At 45.8% G+C, this 25,396-nt stretch overlaps 3 protein-coding genes across 7 annotated transcripts in view; 1 reads left to right on the top strand and 2 right to left on the bottom strand.

Moving 5' to 3' along the window:
- Nucleotides 1-3,157: 3,157 nt before the first annotated feature.
- On the bottom strand, nucleotides 3,158-4,725 carry LOC149317733 (uncharacterized). The gene has a single exon (XM_089518991.1). The coding sequence runs from the start codon at nucleotides 4,645-4,647 to the stop codon at nucleotides 3,199-3,201; it is 1,449 nt and encodes a 482-aa protein (XP_089375117.1). The 5' UTR covers nucleotides 4,648-4,725; the 3' UTR covers nucleotides 3,158-3,198.
- Nucleotides 4,726-9,814: 5,089 nt separating this feature from the next.
- On the bottom strand, nucleotides 9,815-21,018 carry LRRC14 (leucine rich repeat containing 14). Its single transcript, XM_089518110.1, has 4 exons — nucleotides 20,940-21,018; nucleotides 17,150-17,519; nucleotides 14,874-15,509; nucleotides 9,815-11,565 (listed from the first exon to the last, which is right to left on the bottom strand). Exons 2-4 carry the CDS (start codon nucleotides 17,470-17,472, stop codon nucleotides 10,995-10,997), a joined length of 1,530 nt encoding a protein of 509 aa, XP_089374236.1. The 5' UTR covers nucleotides 17,473-17,519; nucleotides 20,940-21,018; the 3' UTR covers nucleotides 9,815-10,994.
- Nucleotides 21,019-24,767: 3,749 nt separating this feature from the next.
- The window catches only part of LOC149317731 (ATP-dependent DNA helicase Q4-like), a 50,428-nt gene continuing 49,799 nt past the window's right edge, over nucleotides 24,768-25,396 (top strand). For 4 of the 5 annotated variants that reach the window (XM_089518109.1, XM_089518108.1, XM_089518104.1 and 1 more), the window contains exon 1: nucleotides 25,298-25,373. The gene's annotated coding sequence lies outside the window, so the exon portion shown is untranslated. Of the gene's footprint in view, nucleotides 24,779-25,297; nucleotides 25,374-25,396 lie in introns of those variants that run through there. The other variant, XM_089518105.1, reaches the window with a different exon arrangement.

Below are 25,396 nucleotides of genomic sequence, written 5' to 3'. Positions count from 1 at the left end.
TTCATGGCTGGCATCCATAGTTTTTTGTGGGTTTTTTGGGCTATGTGGCCATGTTCTAGAAGAGTTTGTTCCTGACGTTTTGCCAGCGTCTGTGGCTGGCATCTTCAGAGAATGCATTTGTCGAAGACTTAAGGAAAAGTTCATTACTGGAGACAGAATTTTTATTTGGTGAGCAATGTCCTCATTCCCTCCACCTTTATCTGCACCCCCTGAACATGATCTGCCCTGTGAAGAAAGGCTAAAATATTTGAGGCTTTTCGATTTGGAGAAAAAGATAATGAAAGTGGGATGTGATAATTATTTCCAAAACTCTGAATAAGGCAGAGAGTGGATCTCTGGGTTCATCCCAGGAAGTTAACTAGGAGTGTAGTCTGTGTGTGTCTGTGCCTTCAAGTTCTCCATGAATTTCATAGGGTTTTCCTAGCCAAGGAATCCTCTGAAAGTGGTTTTGCCAGTTCCTTCCTCTGAAATGTAGCCTCCAGCACATAGGATTCACTGGCAGTCTCCCTTCCAAGTACAAACCAAGACTGATCCTGCTGAGCTTCCAAGATCTGATGGACCTAGTTCCTTTAGGACAGCCTTAACACAGGCAAAACGAATACAGCAGTCCCTCCACATTCGCTGGGGTTAGGGGTAAAGGACCCCCGTGAATGTGGAAAAAACACACATAAAAAGGCCTTATTCTTTTTACATAAGAGAACATCTCTCTAGGAACCTCCAGGTTCTCCAGTACATCTCTGTGGTCCATATCTGCCAGATGTTGATCAAGAATCATGCTGGAGGACCTACAAATGCCTAGAGAAGTGGTTTCTCTAAGAACATATGGGTCCTCTAGTGTAACTCTATGGTCAACTTCCAGCAGAGTTGAGCTGGAGGACATAGAGATTCCCAGAGAGAACATATTAATCAAAACTGCAAATGTGTAGGGGTTTTTCCCCATTCACGCAGCATTTTCAGCCGTGAATTTCCACTTCATACGTCAATATAAAAACAAGCAACCTGTTGTTCCCTCCTCTGAGAAGTGGGAATACTAACCAGGAAAAGTGAAGCCTGCCAGTGGTATCATAATGCTGGAGTTCCTCATTTGCTGACCCTGAACAAGCAGTGGATCGCAAACTTCTTGTTTGTGGAGGCAGTGCTCCTACTTTGTCCCAAAGTACCTACTCCCTTCTGGGGACATTTAGCAAACCAGGAATGGCAAAGGCAGCCTTGTGGGATGGATGCCACTACAGAGTCACTTTTCTGTACAAAAGAAGCACATTGGACCTATTTTGCCTTGGATGAACAGACCTTCTTTCCTTCTCTTGAATGGTTTTGTTTTGGATGACATCCTAGCCTTTGTGTGTGTTTGTGCTGTGTGCCTTCAAGTTGTTTCCAGCTTATAGCGACCCCAAGGCAACCCTGCCATGGGTTTTTTTTGGCAAAGTTTGTTCAGAAGAGGTTTGCCACTCCCTTCCCCTGAGGCTGAGAGCATATGGCATGCCTAAGGTGGGTTTCATGGCTGAGCTGGGAATCGAACCCTAGCCTCCAGACTCATAGTTGAACATTCAAACCACAACACCACATTGGTTCTCAATCATTGAAATATTACTGTACATTATATTACTGTATAAGTGTCGCATGGCTACACACTGTTGTATTACAAGTTATTATAAACACCACATCTAACACTCAAACTGCAAGGCCAAGTTTCAGATCCCTAGTTGAGCATGGAAACCCACTGGAGAACTTATAGCAAGTCACACTCTGTCAGCCTCCAAGGAAGACAATGGAACCACACACACACACCCAAACAAATATTGCAGAGGTTTGTCTTAGGGTCACTTCAAGTAAAAAATGACTTGAGGGCACTCTTTAACAACCACCAACCATATCTCCCAGCTACAATGTGAATGAACACTCTGTTTGTGCCCTGGAGTTGTTGCCTCTGAGACCAGCCTTGGTCATGCCAGCTGGGACAAGGCAGAGAGGATGCCCAGAAGATGATTCCTCCGTCAGATCTCAAAGGGGCTGTTTGAAACCCCTCTTGACTCAGCACCACCACCACCAAGCCCATCTGCCCATCCTGACAAAATGATTTTAGGATACCCTTGCTAACTTGGCTTCTCAGTCCGTCAAGTAAATTGTAACAGCCATTGAATTATAGAATCATAGAGTTGGAAAACACTTCAGGGGCAATCCAGTCCAACTCCCTGCCATGCAGGAACTCACAATCAAAGCACCCCCGACAGATGGCCATCCAATCTTTGTTTAAAAACCTGTGAAGAAGGAGACTCCACAACATTTCAAGGGAGTGTGTTCCACTGTCAAAGAGCCCTTACTGTCAGGAGGTTCCTCCTAATGTTGAGGTGGAATCTCTTTTTCCTGGAGCTTGCATCCTTTGCTCCGGGTCCTATTCTCTGAAGAAGCAGAAAACAAGCTTGCTCCATCCTGAATGTGACACCCCTTCAAATACTTAAGCAAGGCAAGCATATTACCCCTTAACCTTCTCTTCTCCAGGCTAAACATTACCAGTTACCTAAGCTGCTCCTCATAAGGCATTGTTTCCATACCCTTCACCATTCTGGTCACCTTCCTCTGCACACACTCCAGTTTCTCAATGTCCTTTTTGAATTGTGGTGGCAGAACTGGACACAGGATTCCAGGTGAGGCCTGACCAAAGCAGAATAGAGTGGCACTATTACTTCCCTTGATCTAGACACTATGCAGCCTAAAATCGCATTGGCCTTGTTAGTTGCTGTATCACACTGTTGACTCATGTTCAGTTTGTGGTCTACTTCGATTCCTAGATGCCTTTCACATGTTGCCTTATTAAGCTAGGTGTCTCCTCTCCTATATCTATGCATTTTATTTTTTATTTTTGCCCTAAGCGCAGTACCTTACATTTCTCTGTGATGAAATTCATTTTCTTACCTTTGGTCCAGCTTTCCAATCTATTAAGGTCATTCTGATCCTGTCTTCTGGGGTATTAGCTATTCCTCCTAATTTAGTGTCATCTGCAAATTGGATAAGCATGCCCTCTATTCTTTCACCAAGGTCACTGATAAAGATGTTGAATAGCACTGGGCCTAAGAACCCTGTGGGACCCCACTGGTCGCTTCTCTCCAGGATGAAGAGGAGCCATTGCTGAGCACAGTAACCCATCCACCCCGGTTCCTCTTATTGGACACAACAGGACACTGTCTCTCTAAAACAGCTTTAATCTGTATCTCCTTCACTCAGCACTCCTGCCTCTATAAGGTAGATTCTAGTCTTGTACCCACGGTAAGCCGACTGGATCTTGGTAGCAGCTTCCCGCTGGACAGCCAAGGCCCGCCGGACTTTCCACCCCCGCCAGAAGGACTGGATGAGAGTGGCAGCCCGGGCCACTTGCCACAGCTGTTTCCTCGTCTTGAATACCCGTCTCTGGCCTTCACCCATCCGGCGGGCACAATAATTCTCATAAAGCCAGTCAGAGGTGCCCGGGCTTGGAGCTCCTTGCTGCTGGAGGCTGGTGGAGGAGAAACTCCGGGTTGTGTTCCTCTCCCGGATGGGCCGGGCAGATGTATGCCCCGTGGCATAACGTTGGGCTAACCCTCCGGGCTCTCGGCCTTGTCTCCGTGGCTGGTCTTCGGTCACCACATGATGGCTGCCAGAGTAATAGGATCTGGAACTGGTCTGGCAGGACATGTGGGCCCCATAAGAATGAGGTCTAGGGGCAGGTCCCTGGCGCTTTGTGACCTTGGACGCTGAGCATCTCTGCCTACTATACGTCGGGCGAGAAGAATGGCCCTCACACTCGCTGTCGTCCATTTCTGATTCAGAGGGTGGGCCCTTGCCTACCCCTTCCAGTATACGGACAGAGCTGCACCTCCCGCACTGAGGGCACAACTTTGGCTGGGAGGTTCCCACACGCTTTCTTTCCCGTGTAGGTGGCTGGGCCCGAGACCGTGCTCTTGCCCACTCCTCGGTGTCTCCCACCATGACTTTGCGCCAATGTTTGCGAGGATAGGGGCCCATCCATCCAGTGCTGCCAGGCACATAGCTGGGTTGGCTGTAGTAGGTCCCCCGTGGGCTGCCATGATGGTACATGCGTTGACCACTTTGGGCCAATTCCTGCCTTGTGCGGTAACCTCTCCAGTGTGATTGGATGGTGACGGCTGCCTTTTTGCACTCAGAGAGGGCCCGCCGGGTCACATATCCACGGTAGTGGGCTTGAATAACCTGGGCGGCATGCTCCTTATCCTTTGTGGGACGACTTCGGCGTCTTCTCCTGTCCTCTAAGGAGACCAGGGAAGGGGTTTTCCTTCGGCGCCCATAGACCTGCCCAGAGAACCTCTGGTCCCGCTGGATGGCCATGTACTCTCGGGTGATGAAGCGCCTCCAGGCAGCCTGAATAACGGAGGCAGCTGCGTGCTCGCACATGATGCGCTTCCGTGCCAGGTGCCCCCGCCAAGCAGCCTGGATGGTGGTAGCTGCCTTGTCCATCAGCATGTCCAACTCATCCACCAAGAAGGAATTGCGGCGGCGAGAGCGGCTGTTGCTTCGGGACCTCACCTTGGCCAAGTTAGGGTCATGAGGTAGCTCATCTCCCTCACTGAAATCATCATCGTCATCCCCACTCTGGTAACCGTGCGAACACCAAGTGTAGTCCTGATAGCTTTCCATCCTACAAGGGGCAAATGACAGGCATTAGCATACAGGCCCAAACCCCACTTTCCCATGTGGAGGTTTAGGCAGAAACACTCAAAGGTCCCCCAACGCAGGGAGATTATCTGGAGCAACCTGTTTCCTCACAACTGACAAAGCTGGTGTTTGTGGGTTGCTCAGATGTACAGTCAGCCCTTCATAGTCACTGATTTTTTTCAAGCATCCACAGCTTGTAAATATTTTTAAAATACACAAATTCCAAAAAGCAAATTTTGATTTTGCCATTTTATACAAGGGACACTGTCTTATTGTGCCATTGTATTTAATGGGGCTTGAGTATCCATGGATCTTAGTATCCATGGAGGGTGCTGGAACCAAACCCCAGTGGTTACCAAAGACCCATTGTACATCCAACTGATACCCGCATAACTCTGTTAGGACAGTGTTCAGAGGAGGGCAACCAAAATGGTGGAAGGAGTGGAAACCACCAACCTCTCTGAGGAGCACCTTGGGCGGCTGGGTATGTTTAGTCTGGAGAAGAGAAGGTTAAGAGGTGATATAATAGCCCCGTTTAAATATTTGAATGGGATGTCATATTGACGAGGGAGCAAGCATGTTTTCTACATGGAACAACGGATGCAAGCTACAGGAAAAGAGATTCAATCTAATCATTAGGAAGATCCTTCTGACTGTAAGAGCTGTTTGACAGCAGAAGACAGTGCCTGGAAGTGTGGTTGGATCTCTTTCTTTGGAGGTTTTTAAACAGAGGCTGGATGGCCATCTATTAGAAAGGCTCTGATGGTGTCTTCCTGCATGGCAGAAAGGGATTGGACTGGATGACCCTTGGGGTCTCTTCCAACTCTATGATTCTATGAGTCTAACATATTGATTTGGTCATTGCTGGGTTTGGGACTCTCTACCCACCTATTACAGGCCTCTACATCAAAAAACCACCTTTCAGCTGCTTCAGTTCCTTTCTCCACACACACACACACACACACACACACACCCAAACAAATACACACCACAATTCCCATATGTTCTGAATCACTCTAATTATGCACATTGTTCTAATTTGCATCCCAATTATGCAAATGTAGCACATTAATTGTCACATATTTTTTCTTCCACTGTGTTACAGCCTTGGTACCATTCTAAATAATAACTGCTGATCTGAGAGAACCAGTATAGAATAATGTTTAAATGATGGAGATGGAACAGGTAGATCCAAGTTCAAATCTCCACTGGGCACCAGGTAGCAGGTTTATAATCTGGATAAACCCTGTCCAAACCAGACTATGGCAACCCTATATTGGCCAATGGAGGGGTGGAAGATGCAACCAGCTTTGTTCCTGTAGTTTGAGGTGGGCAACTGTGGAAAACTAGGGGTTTATTATTCTCTCTCTCTCTCACACACACACACACACACAACCCCAAACAGCCCCACAGCCCCACCACGTCCTCTCCAATACAGACCAAGTATCCTTTATCTGAAATTCCAAATTTTGAAATACTCCAAAATCCAAAACTTTCTTCATGCGTGGTAGAGATAGTGACATCTTTGCTTTTTGATGGTTCAGTGTACAGAAACTTTCATGTTTCAAGTACAAAAATTAGATTATTAAAACTATGTTTAAAATTACCCCCAGGCTATGTTTATAAGGTATACACCAATCACAAATGAATGTTGTGTTTCAACTTGGGTCCTATCTCCAAGCTACCTCATTATGTATATGAAAATGTTCCACAATCCGAAAAACTCCAAAATCCAAAACATTTTTGGTCCCAAATATTTTCAATAAGGGAGGCTCAGCCTGTATATGTGTGTGTATACACACAGAGACACGTACATACATGAGAGCAAGCATGGCTTGAGTGTTGGACTAGGACTTTGGAGAACAGGATTCAATTCCCAACTCGGTGGGGGATTGAGGACTGCTTGGCAGCCTGTCCCTGGTGCACATCAGAGGATTCTTCTAAAGCTTTTCAAAAGCTTTAAAAGAATCCTTCTACCTCAATCCCATTGCCTAACGCATTTGCTGTTCCCTTCTGAGAAATGCCCCGTGTACTTTGGGGGCAGAGCTTGCCTGTTGCTCATAGCAAATGACACTAGCAAATCAGTCACTAAAAATACACAAGTCTCAAGTCGAGTCTGTGCATCATTCTCGCCAAGCCAAGTCCAAGTCAAGTCACTGAAGCAATTTGAGTCTGGCTTAAGTTGGAGTCAATTGACTTGAGTTTACACCACTAGAAAGAAGACGGTGGGTGCCTATCCTAGCAGACGATGGCGCTCCTCCTAATTAATTGCTTCGTATATGTCTGGACTGTTCTACAATACCTGCTCAGAGATCAGGTGGTATCTGCCCACCATTGCTCTCCTTTGTGAAGTTTCTTCCAGCCAGTTCTTGCTTGTGCCAAGAATTCTTGGGGAGCAAGAGTTTGCATGCTGATGTCACCACAATTGTGGCATCACAGCTTGGGGGCAGCCAACCACAGGCAGACCAAGGAACCTATGGGCAGACTCTTATACCAACCCTAAGGGGCTTTCTCAGCAAGTTTGCCATTGCCTTCGTTGGAGTCTGAGAGAGTATGTCTTGCCCAAGATCATTTGGGAATTGGGTGGATTTCTTGGATTCTTCAAAGGTGTTGGATGACTGCAACATGACCAGCTCTTTCTTTTTGTTCCTGCTTTTCTTGAACTAAAAGTTTAAGTCTCAATTGCCAGCAAATTGCTTATTGATTTGGAGTCAAGTCACTTTCTGTCTTGTCATTAGGCCATTGGGAGGAAATGTTTACCGTAAGAATTGTTCAACAGCAAAAGGGGGGGTGGACTTACCATCTTTGGAAGTGTTTAAGAAGAGGTTGGATGGGCATCTTTTCGGACAGCGATTCCCAAACTTCAGTCCTTCAGGTGTCTTGGACTTCATCTCCCAGAATTCCTGACTATTGGCATAGGAGGCTGGAGCTTCTGGGAACTGAGGTCCGAAACATCTGAAGGAGCAAAGTTGGGAATTGCTGCTTTAGGAGTACGGTAATTACGTATTTCTACATGGCAGCAGAAGAGCTGGAGTGGTGTAGTGGTTTGAGTGTTGGACTATGACTCTGGAGGCCAGGGTTCGGATCCTGGGTCGGACATGGAAGTCCATTGGGTTACCTTGGGTAAGTCATGCACTCTGAAGACTCTGAGGAAGGCAATGGGGAATCCCCTCTCGGGAAACTTGCCAAGAAAATCCCATGATTGGTTCGCCTTAGGGTTGCCATAAGTCAAAAACGTCTGGAAGGGGTGCAGCAACAACCAACATGGCAGCGAGTTGGTCTAGATGGCCCTTGTGACCCCTTTCAACCTTTTTTTAAAATACATTTTTAAACTGTCTTTCTCATAATGATACATCAACTACATGTTACAACACCAGTGCACACCAAAACACACTATACACTCCTATAAACCAAATTATACAACTTTCATATCCACCTCCTTTCCCTAAACAAGCTGGAGACATAGATATAAATATATTAACCTTGTCTTCCTCATTTATACATAATACATAATACCAGTTCTAGCTATCTCACAATTGTTAATACTCAAAACCCTGAAGTATCTATCTTTCAAAATGGAGGCGGGAAATGACAATGAGATAAGAAATCTGAGCCTGGTGGGCTTCACAGTTGCTAAAAGCCATGAATAAGTTTCTGCCTGATGAATCTTATAGTCCTTAAAAAAAGCCACGGTGACTTTCTTGAAAAGTTATGAATCCACTATTGTCTATTTGGGGAACTTTGCATGGAGTTCTTTGAAATACATTACAGAGATAAGAAGACATCCTGAAGCTGACTGAGAAACAACTTTTAAAAAACTTATTCAGCAGGACATCAGCAAGGAGGGATGAGAACATGAAGCAAATGCTTCATCGTTTTCTCTTCCTGCCTATACAGCATTTTAAGCCAATCAATTCTAGAGAAGATAAGGTTTCTGAAGATATAAAAGCTTGCTTCGTTTGTTACTTAGGATCCACCATCTTTTTGTTTTTGATACACCAAACAGTGTTGCTTTAATAAATTTACTTGCTCTCGGGTTTTGCTGTCCATCACTTTTCTCATGCCAGGAAGAGGAAACTCCCACAACAACACAACATTGTGAAGGCAAAGTAGAGGGAATACACAATATATTGGCAAGCTTGGGTGAGGATGGAGCGTTGGGGGGGGGGCAAGGTTGATGGTAGATAATCACCCCCATCCTTCAGAGTTGGAGTTCTTAAACCATAGAATCACAGAGTTGGAAAAGACCCCAAGAGCCATCCAGTCCAACCCCATTCTGCCATGCAGGAACTCACAAAGCTTCCCGACAAATGGCCATCCAGCCTCTGCTTAAAGACCTCGAAAGGAGATTCGACTACTATCCAAGGGAGTTTGTTCCACTGTCCAACAGCCCTTACTGTCAGGAAGTTCCTCCTAATGTTTAGGTGGAATCTCCTTTCCTGTAGTTTGCATCCATTGTTCCCTGTTCTAGTCTCTGGAGCAGCAGAAAACAAGCTTGCTCTGTCCTCAATGTGACACCCCTTCTGCTTATCAACTTTGCAGATTACACCAAATTAGGAGAGGTAGCCAATACCCCAGAGGGCAGGATCAAAATTCAAAATTACCTTAGGGAGCTGGGCCAGAACAAACAAAATGAACAGGAACAAGTGTAGGCTACTACACTATGCCTGAAAAAAACATATGAAAGGCACAGATGGGTGATACCTCCCTAGCTTGATAACAGTGCATATGAAAGCATTGGCATCACAAGGCTTGGTGTCACCCAGTGCAGAGGGCTGCCAGGGAGAGAAGCAGCATTGCTGTCTTGCACCACTTCCCCACCCGCTGCCTCACTTGCCTGCTCCTTTCCCAGAAAGACCTGGAAAGTCTTCCTGATGTTGTTGGACTGCAACTCCCACCATTCTTCACCAAGTAGTTATGCTAACTCTGGGACTTAGGACTTGCCGTCCAACAACATCTGGAGGGCCGTATGATACCCATCACTACACAATAAAGAGAAAGTCACCATGCAGGAGAGAAAGACATTGTGCAAGAGGACAGAAGAGTAACCATCATGTATGAATGCTGAAGATGCATATACTTTGCTTTGATGGTCTGCACGAAAACACCAGCATGAGCACATAAAGGGTATCAAAACAAAGATGTATAATCATCAGTTTATTCTTTTACAGGGTGGATGGCAAACACACCAGCATTGGAGCCAGACAAGATAAACAACCTGCTGTCCCCATGGATGTTTTGGGCTCCGGCTCCCATAAACCTTTACCATTGCCAATGCTGGCTGGTGCTCATAGTAACTGGATTCCAAAACCTCTAGAAGGCACCAAATCTCCTACCCTTATCTTAGACTCCAACTTCCTATCTAAATACACAGGGGATCTATTTATTTCCAGGCTATTATAGTCATAGAAAACACACTGATAATTCAGTCTCCACAAAACACAATTCTCTTTCACTTCAAGATCCCACCTCCTCTGTAACCTTATAATGTTCTGAGCAAAGCTTTTTCTTATACGCTAGAACTCTTTTTCTAGGACAGCGCCAGTCTCATAAGTAGACACCAGACACTGAAGTCACTGTCAGAAGGATCATCTTTTATTTCAGATCCAGACATTGCTGCATAGCCTCCCCCTCCCCCCTGCCCCCAGGATCAGGTCTTGATCAACGCAGTGTCTCCTCTCCCATAGCCTATGACAAGAGCCAGGCCTCACAGCTTTTATGGCCTCCATCTGGCCTCCATCGTAAGACACTCACATCAATTCATTAAAGGAGAAAAGTTGATAGCATGTTTTTAAATATGATGTTGCAAAATAGATGTTAAAAAAAGCCCAACTCCAGGTATTGCTGCATGCACTAGGAAGGGCTTTGGTTCAAAAAGAAAAAAAAGTTTCAAACCGGCATTTGGTGCTAGCACTGGTTTTCAACAAAGATGCAAATATATTGCATGCTCCTCTCCCCCTGCAGCCATTTGCCCAACTGCTCTCCCCTCCACAGTCATGTTTCCATAGGCCAGTCCACCTATCCCTTTTGAGACTAAGCAAAGTCAGGAGGTACATCTCTGTGCTACTCCTAGCCAGGAGAAAGAGGACAGAGCTATGATAGATGTGTACAGTCTCTTCTTAATGCCAGAAATGAGCACATATGGCCAATTTAATCTGGCTGCAGGAACATCTCAGCCATAGCTTTTGGTTTAGAAGCACCAGAACAGAGAGGCAGGTAGGCCTCTGGTGACAACCCAATGGCATTATTGTGAGGGTAAGATTGCACTGACAGGTAAGTGGCAGGAGAGGCGAGGGAGAGTCCATGTCTATGCAGTGACACCAGGAGAACTATAAACTAAAATAGTCTAAGCTATTGTGGCGGCAAAGGTTTGTGGTCCAGACAACATCTGTCCTGTTTGCGCTCAGCAGCATCTGCTGGAGTTCGTTGCTGACCCGAGAGAACTTCTCCTCATCCACAGAGCCATTGAGCAGGTTGGAGGAGGTAGGGGGCCAGGGCAAGTCTTCCCCGTAGCAGTCCACGGGGTAAGGGTAGATGACCAGCCTCAAGTCCAAGAGGCCCAGGGTCCGGTGGAGCAGGTTCTTCAGTCCAATGGCTGAGATGGGGTTGCCAAACACCCCAAGGTAGCGAAGGCGTGAAAGGCGGCCCAGGATGGGGAGGAGCGAGTTCAGCTGGGTGTCCATCAGGCGGCATTCCATGATGTCCAGGTGAAGGAGAGTCGAGGCAGCCTCGGTCAGCAAGCCTAGGAAAGGCTGGAGGAGAATATCAGAGAGGTTGTTCCCGCTGAGGTCCAGTTTCTTCAGGGCTGGTGTGTGGAGGCTTTGGGAAAGGTAGGCAAAGTCGGTGGGCAGAAGGTAACAGAAAGCTAGCTCTAGGCTCTCCAAGGGGCTCTGCAAGTCTCTGTGGAGAGAGAAAGGGGAACTCAGTTACAAACCTGTAAGCCTCATCCTCCATTTCCTCTGTAAGAGGGGTAGGCAATTGCCTGGAAACTGGAAGCCAATTCCCCCTCCCCCGAGCCCAATTTCTGCCACAATCCCTCTCAAAATGTCGACTGGAAAGAACACTGGAAAGAATCACTTCTGATCACCATTTGGGAAACAACTGTGACATATTTGGGGGCAGGGGAGATTTTGTGTATGTGAGTAAGGACATGGCACTTGGTTTTCTGCTTGACGTTCAGGCATGTCAATTGTGGAGAATGGGAGTGGGGTCGAGAACTGGCAGGGGTTTTATGGACTGCAAAAATGAAGTCCAGGATATGCATACAGCCGGAAGGCTCTACTTTTCCACCAATCCATTCTATAATTACAGTAAGAAGCAGCTCCTCCCTTCAATAAAGGTATTTAGGCAGTGTTTGGATAGCCATCTGCCTGGGATGCTATAGTTTCATCCTGAACACTGAGCAGGGCTTTCTCTTTAGCAGTGCCTTGACTAAGGAAATCCCTACTCAAGGTAGTTAGGCTGGCCCATCTCTTTTCAGTTTCCAGTGGGCAGCCAAAACAATGCTGTTCAGCATGGCATTCAATGTTTGAAACTGCTGTTCTAACAGTTTCACAATTAGATCTTAGGATTGTTTTCAGACTGCTTTTAGTTTTAAAAAAGTATTTTAATGTGTTTTAACAGTGTTTTTATCTCTATATTTTTAAATTGGTTTTCATTTGTTCATTGCCTTGGGAACATTTGTCGGGTGGGAGACGATAGAGAAATACTTTTAAAATAAATAAACGAAGTGTTAGACTAGATGATTTCCATAAACTCTAGCAACCCAATGGTTTACTTTTTTTGAAGAGGTAGATTCAAAGAACAAATGGTACCAAGCAGGTATCATTTAGCAATGTTAAAAAAAACCCAGATGTAATATTGGATAATCTAGTACAGGATGAAGTGAGTGTACTGGATCACTGCCGCCTGAATGACATACGCGAAATACTGGAAATTAAACTCAATACCCATTTGTAGAAGAATGGATTCTAAAATTGAACGACTTAGGAATATTGGATATTTTATCAATGTATGGAAATAACAGAACAACCCAACAACATGAAGGTAAAGGAAAGAAGTAGCAAAATTGTGGGAAAATAAGAAATGACTATAAATATGGAAAGTCGGATGTAGTTTAATATACCCATAACACGAATTGAGGGATGCATGGGATGTATGGGAATTAATATGAATGGAATGAAGCAAACGGTATGTGAACTAATGTGAAAATAAATTAAAAAATAAAGTGAAATAAAATGAAGAACAAAGAACAAATGGTAAAGTTGTCACAAGTTGTGAAACATAGTATTCTGTTAGAACAGTGGGGAAAATCCTAGAACATAAGGCTTAAATATACCCTTAGCCAAGAGTTAAGAGAAAACTTTGTTAAGATGCAGTTCAGGTGATATTTAACCCTGGATAAATTGGCTTGGATGTGTAACGGGACATCCAACAGATGTTGGAAATGTAACCAGGAGGTTGGTACATTTTACCATACGTGGTGGACCTATAAACTGGCAAAGAAATACTGGAATACAATCCATAGAGTGTATAGCAATTTTGCAATGTAAGGTAAGAATGGACCCAGCACTTTAACTATTAAGCAAGTGTGAAATGTAAGATTTAGAACGTAACTACAGTAAATTATATGACAACTAGCACAAGGATTGTTTTTGCCAGCAAATGGAAAACACCAGCATGTGTTGAAAGAAATGGATAAGCTCACTTGTTTGATAAAAGGTCAGGACTGGGGGGTAGGGGGGAAATAAAGCAATTTGGGAATCCTTGCAACAATATTTGAGTAAGAAAGGGATCAAAGGTGAAAGAGAATAGATTGCACATATGTAAGGAGTGTGTGTGTGTGTGTGGCTTTTAAAAGAGGATGTTATAAGTTTTTTCCCCGTCACCTAAAGAAAGGAAGGATTGGATGAAGTTAAAAGATCAGATATGACTTTTTTGGAGTTCAGGAAGTTTTTGTTTTTTGGGGTGTCTGCGCTGTTGTCCAGTTTGTCTATCGTGTATAATGGTAGGAAGTGTTTGTACTGTATTATAGGGTTGTGTATATATGTAATATATAATGAGTAATGTGCTGTATGTAATGTATATATTTTGTGCTTTGAAAATCATTAAAAAAAGAAGAGGTAGATTCAATCTCTCATACATGCATGGGCTCACCATAAGTTAAACCATCTCCTCATCTTGTATGTTCACACAGTGGGTTTCTAATGCTTCTGAAGCCAAGGGGATACTGGAGTGTGTGTGTGTGAGAGAGAGAGAGAGAGAAAGAGAGAGAAGTGTAGGCCTATGCATCCTACACAGCTTCCTGTTCTTTCCCAAGAGCAGCACTTGCCCATATCCCATCCTTTCCTGTGACTTGGGGTAGCCTGAAAAAATTTAGGAAACACTGTACTAGTGGAAGGAATATACTATGTGAAGATGTGAGATAGGGTCTTCTCTGCTATGGCACCATGGTTGTGTAATGCCCTTGCTCTGAATGCCAAAATGGGCTCTGATGTGGATTTCATTCCACCACCTTGTTAAACCATGATATTTTGTCCATGAAGGTGTACAGGTACATGGTTTTAAAGTTTTGAAGTGCTTTAATTGTCAATTGGTTTAAGATGATTTTAAAAAATTTAAATTATGTCCAACACTCATAGAACTAGAAGTGGCCTCATGGGCTAGTGAGTCCAACCCTCTGCTCAGTGCAGAAATCGGTATACCATCGTACTATCCTGTGTTCTAGAGTAAGGTACAAATATTTTAATAAAAAGTAATTAATAAAAATAGATGAACCTTGATGTCCCCCCTAGTGCTACAATTCTATGACTCTAGCAGGCAGACAGTTCTGTCCTTTACTCCAGAGGTGGGGAAAGTGCAGCCAATGAGCTGCATGTTGCCCTCTACACACGCCATCCAATGAAAGCCCCCAAACGCCCTTTAAAAAAATAAGCACAATGTTCACCCTACAACATCATGGAAATGTGTTGATTTGCTCCCCTCCAGTACTACAGACATTCTTCCGCTGAAAATTGGCCTGAAGTGAGACTGTAAGCAATATGGCATCACTTCTAGGGTGCAGAAAAGTGCAGTTGAGGCTCATGGGAGAATTGGGGCCCCAGTTCCCATAGACTTGCCCAACCTGCCTTATATTAACAGCAAACGCATTCCTGAAGTGTGAATTTTATACTTTTATACACGGAGACAACGCTTCTTAAATAGCTTACCCTAGCAGCTGCCTCAGTTTGCCTGAAAGCCTGGAGGAGCCCAGGTTCAGCTCCTTGAGGCATGTCAGGCGGCTGAGCTGGTTGGCGAAGTACTGCAGACTGCCCTCCATGCCCACGGTCAGGCGCCTCACATCAATGTTACTGTAGGGCAGCTTCAGGCTGGCCAAATTAGTGAACTTGGCCAGGTGTGGAAGGACCACTCTCAAGCCTGAGAGGCCAAGGTTGTTGAACCTCAGATCCACCTGTCGGACGCCACCTGGCTCCAGGAATTCCAAGAGGCCCACGGTGCTGGCGATGGACAACTCCTCTGCTCGGAAGTCCCGGCACCTCAGTCGTAGGGCATTGCCACTATTGACCTGCAAAGCATCCTTCAAGACCCCATAGGAAGTACTGTTCACAAAAAGGTCGACCCAAACATCCACAGAGACAGGATGAGGGGTTGGCAGGGCCACGGAGCTGCTGTATGGTCCCTTCCTCCTCTTGGACGTCCGTCTCATGCACTTGCTCTGCTGCTTGGAGACATCAAGGCAAGCCTTAGCCAGCGTGACTGTCCGAGACCAGAGGCTCATGCTCTCAGGGCCCTGCCCTTCATCCTGAAGGCCAGTCATATCAAGAACCTTCAGACGCTGCCCCTTGCTGTCAGAAAAAAGCAACAACCAACAAGCAAAGCCATTAGACACACAGCATAACTTCATCCTCCTTTTGTTCCCCCATCATCTAAACAGTTTCTCAGGCGTGGTACAAAGCGCCAAAAAGAGGCATCTCTCCTTGCTCCGCAGCAGCGCTGTAGCAACCAAATTGCGCAACGCTGCTGCGCAGCAAGCTGCAACATCCTCGTCACATGCTAGGGTTGCGGGGGGGTTGCACACGCCGCCCCAAGGCAACCCTAGCACGTAATCATGACGGCGGTATGTACTGGGCCAATGTCACCCCAATTCTTTACAAAGTTTACAAACACATTATCATATAGAAATGTAACTCAGCCTCAGCAAGAGCAACAGTGGAATATGTCTTCCCAATTTGTATCCTCCCACTTCTCACTACTTCTCCTGATGCGTCTCCTGGGCTGGAATATAGGTTCCCTGGGTCAGGGACATCTCTCTTGTTCTTAGCAATGTGCCATACCTCCTGGTACCAAGGCAGGGGCTCTCACCCATTTTGATCCTCCAGCTGTTTTGTACTTCAGCTCCCAGAGGTCTGCACCAGTATGGCTGAAAAGTCCTTTTATTGTTTTTAACCTTTCTAGCAAGTCTGAGCTTGTTCTGTACTTTAGGTTTTCTGACTTTCTACTACTCGTTAGGAATGGATCCTAAGGAAAATGTCGAGATGTGGGGCAAAGGTGACAGGGTGACCTTTGGTCAAACAGGAGCCACAATACAGTAAGTCAGCATTTGGGAAGAGCTAAATCACAGGATGTGACATCCTCAGGAGCTGAAAAGTGCAAAGTCACACCGCATGGTGGACTTGTACAGAGGTTACACAGCAGGAAGAGGCTGGACTAAGTGCCTGAGCATTGCACATGTATACAAGGGGTGGAGTCTCTTTGTACAGGTTGGGTTGATGGTGTTGTGTGCAATGCAAGTAGCTTTGTCAGTGAGAACATTTGCATACAGAGTAACCAGAAGTAAAGCCTCCTTGAGAGATATCAGCATGCTGTCTTCTTTGCTGTTTCTGGAAGAGGGAGAAGGATTTCTCCAGCCTGCACAGAGCTTCGTGTTGCTTCTCTAGTGGCCACCCAGGTGCAAAGATTCAGCATGGTGCAACGTAGTTCGCACAAATCAACTAACAGGATCATAGAATCATCTTTGATAATTTCCCCCCTTTTTCATTTCTTGTACACATCCCTTTTAAATCTTATCTCAGTTGATAGTTCTTTAGACATCCATTCTGGTTTCTTTAGTCACCTCCCAGTTTTCCTCTTCATTGGAACAATTTGAAATTCTGTGTTCAATATCTCACTTTAAACTCCACACCCATCATGACAGATGAACAGATATCATGACACCCTGTTTTGGTCTTAGTTTTATATTGTAAATTGTACAGAAAAACTTAATCACATGATCACAGTTTAGTCTGAAAATTGAGACAAGTTACAAAGTTAGATACCCCTGAAATCAGTGGTGCTAAAGAGAGGCAAGATGAGCACGATGTCCTTATGCTTCTGAAGAACTTAAAATGAAGTTCAACATAGTAATCCCACTATGTAACATAGTAATCTCTCCTTCTTTCCCTTTCCCCCTGATTAGAAATTTCAGGGCAAGAGCAATGTCCATTACCTCTTATTGAAACGTCGATCCTCTAGCAGTTTAGTCAGATATGTCACCACTCCCAAAATAACCGCCTGGATGCACAACTTGTTTGGCTTCTCCCGGATCAGGGTGTATTCGCAGTGCTGGCATTTTCGCAAGAGCTTCTGGAAACTGAGGACTGGGAATGGCCAGGTTTGTACTAACTGCTGGAGCGATGGTGTTCTCTTGTCCAGGAAAGCTGCTTTGAACAAGACAGGATATAGTTCCTTAGGGATAAAACCCAGGGCATCTTGCAGGGTGGTGTAGTGGGAGACCACCTTCTGGGCACAAAGAAACACCAGGGAGTGCATGGCAACAGCTGGGGAGGCCACAGGCCAGGAACACAGCTCCACGTTAACTGTGGAAAGAAGAATTTCATTTAGATTCCTTTCCCATCCAGTTCAAAACACCCAGTGCAGGTTACAGGACCTGTTTCTCAGCCTCACATGGGAAAAGACTCAGTGACATATACAACCAATTTCATTGCTACAAAGAGTTTGAACCTGGCATCATGTTCCACATTAATTTCATCCAATATGTTGGATAATCATTCAAGTGAAAGTTGAGTTAACAGGTTGCTGCAAACTTACAATATTATGTTGCTTTCTTAATTGTGCTGGAGAGATTTGGACAGTAAAGACAAACATATCTACACTCCAAGAAGGAGAGAGCACTGAACAAACTAACTTCTGATTCTTCTTCTCCTTTAGTAAGACAAGATTAATTTCTGGCTTCCATATTTTCCTACCTCCCTTTAAGATTTTGAACCAGTAGGCCATAACACAAAGTGCAAAATATATTTTTACATTTACTCTTTTTATATATTATACGAATTTTGGTTTACTGCATGATTCTTTTTACATTGGTTTTATTCTGTGCCGCTTCATATTATTTTTCTTGAAGATATAGTTCTATAAAAGAAGAGCAAATATGAAAGAACAGGTCCCTTCTGTTCAAAGGTGGTTTAGAGAATGCAAGTATCTCCCGATTGTTGGAAGTTTCATCCTTATGAAGTTCCAGGCATTAGGTGGTCATAATCTCAGCTCAAAATTTGTTGAATTTGTGACTTCAACTATATTCCATTGGCTATGTCACAAATGAAAAACAAAACAACTTCCTGCTATCATTATTTGGCATGGTTACATGCTACTTCAGATCTCGACAGGGGCAAAGTACCAAAGGCCTTCTTGGTGGCTGCCCCTAGACTCTGGAACTCCCTGCCCAGGGAGATCAGAATGGTTCCCTCCTTGATGGCCTTCCGCCAGCGGGTGAAGACCTACCCATTCACACAGGCGTTTAAGGAATTACTATAAGGACAGGCTGGGATGTTGTACCATCTTAAAAATTTGATAGTCCCCCCCCCTCTATTGTTGGGGTGTGTATATTGAGGCAAAAAATAACAACAGCAGAGTTTGGGAGGTGTTTAACAAAAATAGCTTTACTCAGCAGAAGTCTTAAAACTGAAGCAAAAACAAAATAGTACAAATGGCACAGTACATAGCAACAAAAATTGAAGCACAGTAAAAACTCCTAGTTCAGCAGCATGTCAATGTTACCTTACCACTGCAGCAGCATGGAGAGCATGTACAGAATGCTCCAAACAACCCAGCAGACTTACAAGGCAGTTATACTTTGCTAATTGGCTAACACAATCACCTGTCCTAATTAGCTAATTACATGACTGATTGCTAGTGCATCATGGACTACACCCGACAGTTTACTACACTCTCATCCAGTCACAACTAGCATACCTTGACATCTATATAGTTTTATCTTTTTAAAATGTGTTTTCTTCTTTTATTAACTATCTGTTTTAATACTGTAATAATTTAATTCCTTTTTAATGTACTTTTTTCTGTTTTTAATTGTAATGTTTTTAATGCTGTGAAGCCGCTCTGAGTCCCAGTTCTGGGAAAAGAGCAGGATACAAATAATAATAATAATAATAATAATAATAATAATAATAATAGCCAAGATTGTCTACAACCACAGGACAGAAAGCTCCACTAGCATTTTATGCTTCCACCCTGTAAGAGGCAACCATCCATACCAGCTCCCCTACAGGTTATTTCCTAAGGAGCACTTGGAGCGAGGCACTGAGGAAACAGCCGGTGTCAAGTGCAAACTGAGCATCCATCTCCTTCTCTGGCAGTGGAGCATGTGTGCATCCTGGTGTGTCACCACCACTGCTCCTTTGCTCACACCAGGAGGTCCTGGATACCTCTTTGCAAAAGCCTTAGAATCATTCAATGATTCATGCTAGGGTCCAACAGTCTGAGTCCATAGGATTCTGGTCAAAGTTTGAGGGTAAGACCCCTGGGCTTAAGAAGATGGAGTCCTAACATCTCTGAGGAACTTACATTCTAGTCCAGGGATGGGAATCATATTGCTGCACTGTAGCTCTCAGTATTCCTCACCACTTGCTATGCTGTCTAGGGCTGCTGGGATTTCCATTCCAACAAGATTGGAGAACTACAGGATTCCCAACCTCGCTCTAGTCTCTTAGGCCATTGATATGAATTCAACCACACTCAAATATTCCCACTCCAACAGTTCCTTCCAACACTCTGATTCTATGACTGTAGAAATCTAAGCATCCTAGGGTCTAATATAGCCTTGCACAACTTGGCAGTAGGTAGGGGCCAAAATCAAAAGAGGCTAAACTTTTTAGGGCCACAGATAGATAATAATTAATTTATTATTGTTGTTATTATTTAATTAATAATAATTAATATTAATATTAATTCTGGCAGAAGAGCCTTGCCTGTCCTTCTCGGGAGATGGCCAAACGATGGAGAAGCCTTGAAGGCTCATTTGCCCCTCTTCCTCTTCCACCACTTGGTCTTCTCAGGAGAAAACCAGGCTGAGGAGAAGGCTTGTGGGGTGAGCATGCACCCTTCCACCTCACTTCCACCTGGCCCTCTCCTCAGGAGGAGGCCAAGTGGCAGAGGTGTCTTGAAATCATTCCACATCCTTGTGGGCCACCCAAAATCCTTTGGTGGGCTGCATGCGGCCCCTTGTGCAGGCCTGGTCTATATCAAGGGGGTAAAGACAGACTACTCTGCACCATCACTCCATCTGCACACCAAAAGCCACTGGAGCTTTTCCAAGTATTAGGGGGGCAGCTTCAAGTGGACCCAGCATTGAGGTTCACTGTGAACAAATCCCAAGGCATTTTGTAAATAAAGCCATTGGCTTCTTCTCCAATTTAGCTGTCACTGTTGTGACAGAGTGAGAGATGGATGATGCCAAGATGTCACCTAGTCAGGTTATTATGGATATGTTCCAATTTGTGCAGCCTGAGGTTGTAAACAAACCACTTAGACATCTGACATCTCTCTTCCAATCTGGATATTCATTTAACCCAGGCTTGTGAAAGCAGCCAGAGACAGGTTATATTTAATATTGGAATCTGCCTATAAATTATGGCCAGGTTTGAAAGTCAAGCATTTGTTTTATTAGCCAACAGTAAATTCAAGTCTCACCATCGCAATACAACATGTTAAACACAGATAATGTCTGATGACTTTATATAACTCAGGCTTTATATAAGTTGACAAACAAATGAAATTTGTTTTTCACTTTTAATCAACAAGTCATTTCCACCGCTCCTATCAGTTTTGATTCCCTCTTTAATTCTGTTCTCTTTCCAACACACAAATATGTTTTACTATTTTCATATATATACACAAGCATCTGGCACAAATCTCAACATGTGGGTAAATGTGGATTGTGGCTAGACAATAACTTAATTGTCTAAGAATACTGCTATAGGTACCTTGTGGCCGAGTCACTGGGCAGACTTGCGTTTCCTGACAACCAATCACAGTTCGGGCTGACTATGAGGGAGGGGCTGCTGAGGAAGGAGGAGATAAAAAAAGAAAGAGTGAGTGACTCTGAGTTCAGTTTAGTTGACATTTGTGGTTTTGACATTTACAGATTTGATTATTCAGATTTGATTAATATTCCCTCTAGGAATCTCTAGGTCCTCCAGCACAACTCTATGGCCAACTTCCATCAAAAGTCATGCTGGACAACCTAGAAGTTCCTAGAGAGGTCCCTCAGCACAATTCTGTGCTCAACTTCTGGCAGACCTTGTCCATTTTATAGCACTAATAGGAATGTCTGTATTTCAGTATTAGTATTTTATTGATGACATTTTGTATTTGTATTGTATTATTTTACTGATGTAATCCTGCCTCGATCCATGGGAGAGGCGGGAAATATAAATAAAAGTTGTTGTTGTTATTGTTATTATTATAGAATTTCACTGGAGGACCTGGAGATGCCTAGAGAGGTGTTCTCTTAGGTAAAAAGATAGTGTTTTTTTACTGGTGGTTCTTCCACATTCATGTGGGTCTTGCACCTCTAACTCCAGCGAATGCGGAGGGCCCACTGTATCACCTACAGCACCTACTATTTGAAAGCAGTCTCCCATCCAAGTACTAACCAGGGCTGCTTAGCTTGCAAACTCAGGTGGGATCTGGTGCCTTTAGAGTATTTAGGCCATTTAAAATATGGGGATGACACCACACTACTACAGTCGGTCCTTCTTATACACGGATTTAAGCATACACGGTTTGGAAATGTTCCAAAAAAGTATAAATTTACCTTGATGTTCCATTTTTTATTAGGGACACCATTTTGCTATGTCATTATTCTTAATGGGACTTGAGCATACACAGATTTTGTTATACACGGGGGATCTTGGAACCAAACCCCAGCGGATAACAAGGATCCACTGTAGCAGAAAATGGCAAAGACTACTAGAAAGACTAGTAGAAAAGAGCAAAAACAGCTGCTGAAAAAGTCAAAAGAAGACAAAGTCAAAGACAATGAAGACACTGAGAAAGTCAAAGATTTCCTGTACCTTTTTTCAGTCAATAATAAAAATGGAGAATTACAGTCAAGAAACCAGACGACTGGGACCTGGAAGGGCAGCTATGAAGGCACTAGACAAAACCTCGAGGTATGAAGATATACCCTTGAATACCAGAGTCAGGATTGTCCCTGCCATTGCATTTTCAGTTTCTATCTATGGCTGTGAAATCAGAGCAGTGAAGAAAGTGGATAGGAAGAGAATAAATCCATCTGAAATGTGGTGCTGAGGAGAGTTCTGCAGACAACCTGGGCTGCCCAAAAGACAAACGGATGGGTCCCAGGACAAAGCAAGAGAGCCAGCATGGTCTAATGGTTTGAGTGCTGGGCTACAGCACTGGAGACCAGGGTCCAAATCTCTGCTCAGTCACGGAAACCAGTTGGAGGACCTTGGCCAAGTCATACTTTCTTAACCTCAAGAGGAAGGCAAGGGCAAACCCTCTGCGAACAAATGCTGATAAACTAAGCTAAAGCAGGGTCATTGAGCACATATTCTCCTGCAGATAAACTGGCTTGGCTTCCTGAATCTCCACAGCTTGGATCTGAGATCATCTGTCAAACAATAGCGAAACCCAGAAGCCCCATCCTCCTCCTCATTCACTCTGCTCTTATCTATAATCATCCTGGGATGGAGAAATGAAAACCAGGGGAAAGGATATGGCTCAGGTGGCTGATTTTAGTCCAAGAACCTGGAGAAGAGAAGGTTAAGAGGTGATATGGTCACCCTGTTTAAATATTTGAAGGGATGTTGCATTGAGGATGGAGCAAGCTTGTTTTCTGCTGCTCCAGAGAAGAGGACCCAATGGAGCAGGGGTAGGTAGCCTACGGCCCACGGGCCACATGTGGCCCACTGAGCCATTGGGACCGGCCCCAGCTTGGTCCTGCCACTGATCGCCACTGGCAAAGGCCCCGCGGGGCCTTGGGCCTGTCATGGAAGTGCGTGGGGCCTCTAGTGCAGGTGCGGGGGCCACTGGCTTCCAGCACAGGCGCATGGGGCCATTAGCCTCTAGTGCAGGTGCGCAAGGAGGAGGAGGGAGGAAGGAAGGAAGGAAGGAGGAAGGAAGGAGTAGGAAGAGGAGGACGAGGGAGGAAGGAAGGAGCAGGAGAAGGAGGAGGAGGAAGAAGAAGAGGAGGAGGAGGAGGATTTCCATTCCATTTTTACAGGTCTGCTTTGTTTTAACAATGATGATGGTGATGGTGATATGAGCCAGCTTCAGAGGCACGGCCAATGTAAGTTGCTGTGATTTTTACAAACTCATGTGCAGTGAAGAAAAACCACAGTCCATTGACCAAGTACACACTTCTGAGAAGTACACTTGGTGCAAGAACTGTGAAGCCACCTTGACATGTTCAATATGCATAGCCATGTGAACCCATGTTCAGTGTGAAACCCAAAGAGTTATGCAGTAAGCCTCTGAAATATGCAAGAGATGGCCATCTTAAGCAAAGCCATGTTCAATGCCCAAATGTGCTGTTTGGAATGGGGGGAGGGGGGGTTGACCAGAAAGGGAAGTACATTTCTGCCATCTGTCTAGGAATGATGCCCAAATGTCCTCCATTTTGATCATGCCTAAGAAACAGGCATTTATAGCAACATTTTTAAAAGCCATCGAATCAATTGGCAGCTGTGGTTCTATGTTTGAGAAGAGGAGGAGAAGGGGAGACCTTGCTGGATGGAGTCTTCTCTATCTTAGCGAAAGAGGAGGAGAAGGCAGGCCAAGGCCAGGTGCTGCTGGCTCGGGCTTCCCTCCTCCGCATTCCCAGGAACCCTCCCCGCTCCTCCAAGGCAGCTCTGCTGGAGGCTGGCCATGGAGTTGCTCTCCAAGCCGGAGAAGGAAGCTCAAGGCTCCTAGAGCAGGCGCTTGTCTTCCAAGCGTGGCTCTCTGGCCAATGCCTGGCAGCCCTTGGGGCCCTGGAGGGGCCGAGAGAGGCCTTCCCTCCTCGGGCAAAAGAAGAGGGCTTCGGGTTGTTTGCCTTTGTCCCGCCTTCACCTGGAACCCGGCGAAGGCGGAGGGAGCCTTGCCTTTCAATGGAGGAGGAGGAGGAAGGAGAGCTCGATCGCTGGAGGAGAAACGGGGAGGAGAGCGAGGCCTCCCCGGCGAGAGGGAAGGCAGGAGGAAGGCAAGCCTCGCGGGCTGCAGGCGAAGGCGACGCTGAAAAGGGCCGCGCTCTCCTGCGTCGGAGGAGGAGGGCGCCTGGCCCTTTGTCAACCGCGGCTCTCTCTCTCGCTCGCTCGCTCTCTCCTCCTCGGAGGCCCCGCACTCACTGGCTCCGACGGAGGGAGGGTGCTCTCTCGCCTCAGGCCGGGCCTTTGTTCGGAGGGAGACGCAGCCTCTCCGCCCCAGAAGCCCCTTCGTCGTCGCCCCCGTTTCGCCCTCAGAGGCGCCGGGCCTCCCGTCTGTCTCCACGGCAACCCTCCGCCCCGCCAGGCCCTCCTTCCCTTCCTTACCGGCGCCGGCTCTCCGGCTCTGCCTTGCTTCCCCCCTTCAGCCCATCCTGCCTTCCCCGCCGCCACCGCAGAGGCCCCCGGCGGCAACCGATCCGGCGGGGAATGTCCCCCGGCGGCCTCCGTAGCAAGCCCTTCTGCGCACGCGCCCTCGCCTCCCAAAGGGACGGCAGCCCCGCCCTCCCGGAGCCAGGTCTGATTGGTTGGACCCCGCTGGCCCCGCCCCTCCGCCGGCCTCCTATTGGCCAATGCGGGAGCAGAGCGGGAGCGGAGAAGTCTCTCTCGAGAGGAAGGTACAGTAATGGCGGAGCGCTCTTCCTCACTTTGGCTGCGAGGGCCCTTGGGCTCCCGGCCTCCAGGCCTTGGGAAGGGTACCTTCGGAGGCGCTTCATCCCCTTCATCCCAGGAGCCCCGGCTGCCCTTCTTAGGACTTTTACTGTATCCATGGATCAATAGGGCTCCTTGGGCTCTGCGGGGGTCCTTCCCACGCAGCAGGTTGCCATAAACCAGGTTGGCGTAAACCAAGATGTTTATCACACTATACTCTTAAAATGGTACTATTCCACTTTGACTCCTCTAGCTGCCTCCTGTTGCATTCTGGGATTGGCAGTTTTAAGGAGGAGAAGTTCTCTGCCTGAGAATTCTAAATACCCCTCCTTAAAACTGCCAATCCCAGAATGCAACAGGAGGCAGCTAGAGGAGTCAAAGTGGAATAGTACCACTTTAAGAGTATAGTGTGATAAACATCCAAGTTAGTGTCTGCTTCTTTTTAGCGATTCCAGCAAGGTCTGAAGGGAGGGAGAGAGAGAGAGAAGGGTCTCCAGGACAGACGGAGAGACTCTTGCCTTCCTCCAGCCCTGGGTTCCTCTTACTGTAAGAGCGAAGAAGGTACAGCACTGGCATTGACTTGT

The sequence above is a fragment of the Sceloporus occidentalis genome, unplaced genomic scaffold, assembly GCF_023333645.1.
Source record: "Sceloporus occidentalis isolate IW3139 unplaced genomic scaffold, rSceOcc1.0.p SCAF_3, whole genome shotgun sequence".
NCBI lineage: Eukaryota > Metazoa > Chordata > Lepidosauria > Squamata > Phrynosomatidae > Sceloporus > Sceloporus occidentalis.
This window is presented reverse-complemented; position numbering and strand designations above follow the sequence as displayed.